At 27.7% G+C, this 8,852-nt stretch overlaps 1 protein-coding gene across 1 annotated transcript in view; it reads right to left on the reverse strand.

Moving 5' to 3' along the window:
* Positions 1-8,852, reverse strand: part of LOC124432392 (probable serine/threonine-protein kinase yakA) — a 114,031-nt gene that overhangs the window by 85,826 nt on the left and 19,353 nt on the right. Inside the window, exon 2 of the mRNA XM_046981332.1 lies at positions 711-897. Coding sequence (XP_046837288.1) covers positions 711-897 — 187 coding nt within the window. The remainder of the gene's footprint in view (positions 1-710; positions 898-8,852) is intronic.

Consider the following 8,852-nt stretch of genomic DNA (forward strand, 5'->3'; position numbering starts at 1 on the left):
TAACCTTAAAGTCAAACATTCAATTTACCTTTGACACGTAATAACAAATCCCTATCTCTACCAGTATAACGATTATATTTCTCAAACAATAACAATAATAATAAATAGTCAAATCTAATAACAATAATAATCGATATAAATCGCTTTCTAGAAATAAACCATAAGCGTAGGTGTTAGATGGATACATATAGGGTGGGCCAAAAGTCATTAGACGTATTCAAAGTTTTTTAAATAGATATATAAAAATTCGATTATTCGCAATTAAAATGAGTTAGATTAATTTAATTCGAACGAATTACGAAAACTACCTTTTTAGATTTTTCTATTTCTAATTTTAATTCTAATCGTTAGTCTAATAACATTTAGATAAACGTTTGAATTTAATATTTAATATAACCTCGTAAGATTTGGCCCACCTAATGATTTTCTACTTGATTCTGTGGAGAAGCGTCGTTCGTAAAAGAAAAAGAAGAAAGAAAAAAAAGAAAGAAAAAAAGAGGAAAGAGAAACAAAATAAAATGTAAGAAAAGAAAAGAAAGGAAAAGAAAGAAAAAGAAAAGAAAAGAAAAAAGAAAAAGAAACAAAAGAATGAAGAAATATGGCGTTGAATCAAGATGGCGTCGTCGTACAACTATAAATACATAAAACGCGTATATATAAAGTGACGTTGTTAACAGTAATACGTAAGAAAGGTATATAAGTAAACGTACCGAAATGATTTGGGTATCGATAGGCATGGCCGTGGAGTCGTTGGTATCGATATTAGTATCGATGTCGTAGGTTCTAGACGTGGGTGTAGCATAAAGAGAAGAATGAAGTGCCAAGAGTCCAGGTGAGCCGCCATAACTGCTAACCGGCGGTGGTGTCACCTCGCCCCTGTCATAATTATCCAGCATCCTGTAAATAGAGAATGTTATATATTATATATATAATATATATAATATATATAATATATATATGTATGTATGTATATTAACATGTATAAGTATATATATATATATATATATATATATATATATATATATATTTCAATTTTAGTATTATGTACTAACATATTCGATCGTTGTTTCGTCTAACCATGCACTATGTCTTTTCAAATAATGGCCTATCATAGGACGTTTATCTTTCGTGTATGAGTATATGCGTGCTTGCGTATATGGGTTTGTGTGTACGTATGTGTGTATGTGTGTGTGTGTGTGTAGAGGGTGATTCATCCGACTGCAATATTTTTTTGAATATCATTGTTATTTTTATCGAATGATTTAAAATTGTGCTAGGATGAAATCATTTGGCAGAGGGCAAGTAATATTATTGGTTGAAGTGAATTTTGTTTCAAGGTCATTCTATTTGGAGATTTCAAGGTAATCTATGTTTCGCTTTTTTTTTCTTTAATAGATCGTTGTATTTTTTTATTGCTGTAGTGTTGTAACTTATAAAAAGATGAATTCAACGATATATATAAATATATATATATGTATGTATGTATGTATGTATGTATGTATGTATGTATTATATGTATGTATGTATGTATATATGTATAAATTACATATAAAATATTATGTACATTACATACATATATATATATTTAATATTTTATATATATATGTATATGTATATAAATAAATGTGTATATGTATATATATATATATATATATATATATGTATTTATATGCATATATAAAATAGATATACGTACATATATACAGGTACATATGTATATCTATATTTATATATATACATAAATATGTGTACATATATACAATATATATACACGGAAATATACACACACGTATTCTCTGTCTCCTATTTCTCTATTTTGTTTTGTTTTTTTGTTTCTTTTTTTTTTCTAGCATCTGGTCAAGCTCACATTGCCATTAATGTTCTAAAAGACAATCGTGGGAATTCCACGTAGTGGCCTTGAATGGTTCATTCATGTCGATCAATTCTTTTCCTAACGGGCTTGACAGATCAATCGACGACGGTCGCCGATCTCGAAACCCACGGGATTTCTCTCTCTCTCTCTCTCTCTTTCTCTCTCTCTCTTTCTTTCTTCTTCTTCTTCTTCTTCCTCTTCTATCTCTTTTCTTCTTCTTATTTCTATCTTACTTTATGGTAGCGTAAGAAAGAGAGAGATAGATAGATAGATGAGGAAGTCGATTACTTTCATGATCGTCTGTTCGTAATACTAATCGATCGAATGTTTTCCCTTACCGAACTCGTTCTTCTTCCATTTCATTGATATCTTTAAAGGACATCTAACATTTAATTTAATTAGATTCGTTAGAACATATTCGAGTTTAATGAAACTCACTGTGTATATACATATATATATATATATATACATACATGTCGTTGAATTTGTATTTTTATAAGCTATAACATTGTGTTAATAAAAGTATATATATTGATGTATTAAAAAAAAAAAAAAAAAAAAAAAAAAGAGAGAAGAAAAATAAAGAAAAATCGATAATCTTGCAATTTCGATGTATCTGACCTTGAAAGAAGAAAATATTCATTCTAATCGTAATATCGTCACTTGTCAATCAACAATTCTAATCCTACGACAATATATTTCTCTATCGTCAAAATCAACGTAAATATATCGAATGTTTTACGGTTTAATGAAACACCCTATATATGTCGATGCGTACGTACATACATACATACACACATATATACATACATACGTACATAAATACATACATACATACATACATACATACATACATACATACATATATACATACATATATACATACATACATACATACATACATACATACATACATACGTATTATTTAATAGGTGATACGAATTATATATGTATATATAAAAATTGAATTAATTTTTATTTTTATTACTAGGACTTAGGTACCTAAGTACGTGAATGTTAAGTGTCCTATATATATATATATATATGTGAATATCTTTCGTACATATGTATATATATATATATATATATATATATATATATACACGTGAGAGAGAGAGAGAGAGAGAGAGAGAGAGCGAGATTGTCCATACACGTGGATACGTTCCACATAATGGCCATTGTTTCATTCGGACCGCGAGATGCTGATCCGGACACAAGCAAAAACGTTCCGGCATTTTCATTCAATAAAGTCGCCCGGTTGGTAAACTGCTTTTTATACTATCCTCCGTCCTCGTTTAACATCTAACCGTCCTTTTCTTTCTTTATTTCTATACGTAGGAAGACGTAATCTTCTTTCTCTCTCTCTCTCTCTCTCTCTCTCTTTTTTTTTTTTATTTTTTTTTATCGACCCTTGGCGTTAGAAGGTACATGCTCTCGTGCTATTAAGGGGTTAAGGACGCGTTCACGCGTCTATAGATGTAAAAAACGTAAGACGTAAAATGTAAACCTTAAAACCGTACGACATAAAATTGTAAAATCTTACAACGTAAGGCGTAAAACTTCTTACGTAAAATTTAATAAGTAAAATTAAAACGTAAAGCGTAAGAATGTATACGTAAACGTATGACTTAAATGTAAATCGTAATATATAAAATGTATATTGTAAAAATTAAGATTTAGGACGTAAAATGTAAAACTTAACGTTAAATGTAAAATGCAAGGTGTAAGACGTAGAATGCGAAAAGTAAGATATAAACAGTGGAAAATAAAATATGAAAGGTAAGAAGTACAACGTATTATGTAAATTGAATATAAGGTGTAAAAATGTTAGATATTAGATATAAAATTTAGAAGAATTACGTAAGATGTAAACTAAATGTTAAAAACAAGACAACCAGTAGATGTAAAATGTAACACATCATTTAAACGTAAGATATAAAGCGTAAGGTATAAATGTAAAACGTAAATTGTAATGCATAACGCGTAATATGTAAACCGTGAACGTAAGACGTAAGATGTAAACCGTAAACGTAAGACGTAAAATGTAAACCCTAAACATAAGACGTAAGATGTAAATCCTAAACGTAAGACGTAAGCCATAAACATAAGACGTAAGATATAAACCGTAAACGTAAGACGTAAGATGTAAACCCTAAACATAAGACGTAAGATGTAAATCCTAAACGTAAGACGTAAACCATAAATATAAGACGTAAGATGTAAACCGTAAACGTAAGACGTAAAATGTAAACCGTAAAACGTAAGACGTAATATGTAAACTGCAAACGTAAGACGTAAGACGTAAAACGTAAGAAGTAAACCGTAAAACGTAAGACGTAATATGTAAACTGCAAACGTAAGACGTAAAATGTAAACCGTAAACGTAAAACGTAAGATGTAAACTGCAAATGTAAGACGTAAGACGTAAGATGTAAATCGTAATCTTAAGTCGTAAGACGTAAGATGTAAATCGTAAAACGTAAGACGTAAGATGTAAATCGTAAAATGTAAGACGTAAGATGTAAATCGTAAAACGTAAGACGTAAAATGTAAACCGTAAAACGTAAGACGTAAAATATAAACCGTAAACGTAAGACGTAAGGAATTACATATAAAATCGTATGACGTAAAACGTAAACTAAATGTAATAGGTAAAACTTGAATGTAGACGTAATATGTAATAATTATAACGTAAGGCATAAGACGTATAACGTAAGATATTCTGACGAGTTAACATAAATATTAATGATTTTTAACGTGTTTTTTTTTCTTTATTTTTTTTTTTTTTTTTTATTGTTAGTCAAATTGATAAAATATTTTGAAGTTATTTTGAGGGCAAATTTTATTTCAGTGGGGAGGATGGGGAGGTGGGGAGGGGACTGAAATAACATGACTGATTTATATACAGAATAAATCAAATTGAATTTAATTCCGATAATATTTCTTTTTTTTTAACGTGTTTTTGTTTCCTTTTTTTTTTTTTTTTATTGTTAGTCAAATTGATAAAATATTTTGAAGTTATTTTGAGGGCAAATTTTATTTCAGTGGGGAGGATGGGGAGGTGGGGAGGGGACTGAAATAACATGGCTGATTTATATACAGAATAAATCAATTTGAATTTAATTCCGATAATATCTCTTTTGATATTAACAATAGAAAATAATTTCTAATTGGATAAATTTGATCGATTCAAAAGGATCGATATAATAGGGGTAATTGTTTTTTTTTTTTTTTGTAATATGGTGGTAAATGACGTTCCTTTTTTTTTTTTTTTTTTTTATTCTTTTTTTTTCATGGAACTTAATCTTTCTGTTTTTGTTTCTATGAACATTGCAGATCAAATAGTTAAGAATTCGAAATATTATTATTATTATTATTATTATTATTATTATTATTTGCGATGATTATTAATGAAAATATTTTACGTGTATATTTTATTGAATATTACTTATACATTTAATCATATTTATTATTATCATCCTTTTACGTTATCACATAAACTATTTCAATTCTATAATTTAATTCTATTCTAAAAAAAAAAAGAAAAAAAAGAAAAAAAAAAGACTACATTGAGATAAAATTCGTGAAATTTTTGTCCCTTCGAAGGATGGCCAAGAAATTCGAATAATCCCGTCAAATCATTTCTAATCTCTATTTTATCGTTCAACGATCGTTCATCGTCATTAGACGAATTCCCGTACGAATACAATTTCAATTATTTCAATTATTTCATTCAGTTCAATTGTTAGATTCAAAAAAAAAAAAATAAAAAAAAAAAAAAAAAAAGAATTTGCTCAACGTCTAAAGTGAGATATCTCTTATAATCGTTTCTTCGAGAAAAGGGATTGGCAAATTTAAAATAAAAAAAAAAAAAAAAAAAAAAAGAAACAAGAAGAAGAAGAAGAGGAAGAAGAAGAAGAAGAAGAAGAAGAGGAAAAAAAGAAAGCCGGCCAAAAATTTCCAACCTCAATTTGCCCGTAGTCCGGTCAAACCTTAATAAATTAACAAATCATCGTCATTGTTTCGTTTTAATGTCTGAACATAAAGGAATTGGTCTTCTTCCAGAAACGGTAAAGGTTCTTTGAAGAAGCCACCGGCTTGGTTGGAATCTTGATACCCTTACTTCCCCGTCCCCATACCAGTCCCCATAGCTAGCCCCACCTCATCCCTCACCTCACCTTAACCCCCATCAATGGCGTCATATTAATATTTTCGATACGAGTACGAAGCTCATTGCATTACCAGTTGGAAACTGCTTCCTCTAAGCTCTCACCATCTCTCTCTCTCTCTCTCTCTCTCTATATATATATATATATATATATATATATATATATCTCTCTCCCTCTTTCATTCTCTCTTCTTCGGTGCAATCACCCCACATGAATCATTAAAGAAACAATGCTGAAGGCAGTGGCGTATCTATCATAAGCGTGGGTGGTGGCGCAGCTGCGCCGAGAGCGAATCCGAGGGAATCCTGTTGCTCAACTCCGACGCAGGATACGCGATTTTCTTATTCTCGATCTATCTATTTATTTATCTATATATCTTTCTTTTGTATCTGTGTGTGTGTGTGTGTGTGTGTGTGTGTGTATAGGTTTTGTATATAACATGGGTCCTGCCGACGTGACCCGTTATTGTAAGGGATCATCATCATTTCTTCTTTCATCATGATAATTTTACAAATACGTCGTATCGATGAGAATTATTTTTGTTCCTTTTCCTTTTTTTTGGTTTTTTTTTTTTTTTTTTTTTTTTTTTGTTCTTTTTTTAATTCTCGTTTCGAAGCAAAGGAAAAATGGGATAAGGGGAGAAAAATGTCGATTTTTTATTTTTTTCTTATTTTTTTGTTTGTTTTGTTTTGTTTTTTTTTTTCCTTTAATTCTCGTTTCGATGCAAAGGAAAAATAGAATAAAAAGAGAAAAATGTTTTTTTTTTTTTTTTTTTTTTTTTTTTTTTTTTTTTTTTTTTTTTATAAAAAATCGTACATCAATACTCGTAAATAAATCTGTAAGGTGATGTTTTTCATTTTTGTTTGGTTTTTTATACGTATGTATGTGTATATATATTTTTTTATGAGTTTTCCTTTTTTTCCATTTTTTCCATTTTAATTAAGTCGTTTTATATAAAAATGAAAAAATATTTCAGTTGTTTCTGTCAAAAAAAAAAATATATATATATATATTTTCAATAAATTTTTGATAAATTAATTTCGTAAGATGAACTTTTTTAGTATCATTATTTTTATTGAATTATTTCATATTCTTTTTTCTTTAACAAAAATTTCTCTCTTATTTTTATAATTATGTTGTTTTGTATACAAAGAAAAAAATTGCGACGGCAAAAATTTTCTAAAAAAAAATTATATATATATATATATATATATATATATATATATATATATATAAAGCTTTGTTAAGAATGTTTTTTGTTTAAAAATATTTCTTCGTATATATAATAAGAAAAACAAAAAAAAAAAAAAAGAAAAACATTAAAGAGCAGTAAAGAATTTAATCGAAAATTACATTTTGAAAATTTTTTTGGTGTTACTTTCAAAATTCCCGCTGAAATAATTTCATGTGAAAAGAATTATTAACATGATCTATATAACCTAATCCATTGTTTACTCTTTGATTGTACATTTTATCTTTAAGTTTTACAAATTAAAAGTTTTACAATTTAAATTTTAAATAATTGATTCAAATGTAAATTTAATCTTGTAACTTTCTAATCTTATTTTTACTTTTTTAAATATCAATCTTTTTTCTTTTCTTTTTCTTTTTGGGTTTCTTAAAAGAGAACATTTTTTTTTTTTTCATTCATTCTTCTACTAATTGATTTTGCAACTTTTACAAATTTCTTATTTACACGTTAACTCACAATTTCAATCACGTGATAATTCTGAAAAATTTTATTTGTATTTTTCCAAAAAGGCCGTGAAAAAAGAAAGCTTTCGAATTAACATCATTTTTATGTAAAACAATCTACGTAATCCAATTAAATTCTCCTAATATCTGATGTTTTAAATGGAAGAATAAAAATGGATAGAGAAAAGCGTAAAATACAAAACAAAACAAAAAAAAAAAAAAAAAAAAAAAAAGAAGAAGAAACAAAAAAAGAAAACATTCAAAATTCCTCCTAAATCATGTCTCTTCCCTTTTTTCTTTCCTTTTACCTTTTTCCTTTTATTTTATTTTATTTTTTTTCTATACGAACGTATCGAAGAATAAGGAAAAAGGAATAAGGAATAAGGAATAAGGACTAAGGTATAAGGTATAAGGTATAAGGAATAAGGAATAAGGAATAAGGAATAAGGTATAAGGAATAAGGAATAAGGACTAAGGAATAAGAAATAAGGAATAAGGACTAAGGAATAAATAATAAAGAATTAGGAATGAAAATAAGAAAAAAGAGGAAACTAACATTTTCCGATGAATCAACAAATTTATTAATTAATAGATAATAAATTCGTTGTTAAATTTTATTTTCATTTTTATTATAAGGCCATGAAAAAGAAGTTTTGAAATTAACATCGTCAACAACATACGTAATCCAAATATAAAAATAAGAATGAGGAATATGAAATAAGGAATAAGTAATGAGAAATAAGTAATAAGAAATGAAGAATAAGGAATGAGAATAAGGAGAAAAAAGAAAGAAGAAAAAAGGAAACAAACATATAACGAGGAATTTACAAATTTACTAATTAACAGAGCTAATAAATTCATTGTTAAAATATTAAAATATTATAATCGTAGATTCGAACGTGTATCTCATTAGTTTTCTCACCGTACGAATTCAATTGTAAAATATCGATCGATTATATGTATATGCGAACGGTGTATAAACCTATCGAATTCATTTATTACATCGAAGCATGCAAATGGTACCCATTGTCATTGGCAATCATTATCGAAGGCTATCTTATTTAACTATGGCACCGATAACACACAATACCTGTTCTAAAATTTCAACCGTTCGT

The sequence above is a fragment of the Vespa crabro genome, chromosome 25 (assembly GCF_910589235.1).
Source record: "Vespa crabro chromosome 25, iyVesCrab1.2, whole genome shotgun sequence".
NCBI classification, from domain to species: Eukaryota; Metazoa; Arthropoda; class Insecta; order Hymenoptera; family Vespidae; genus Vespa; species Vespa crabro.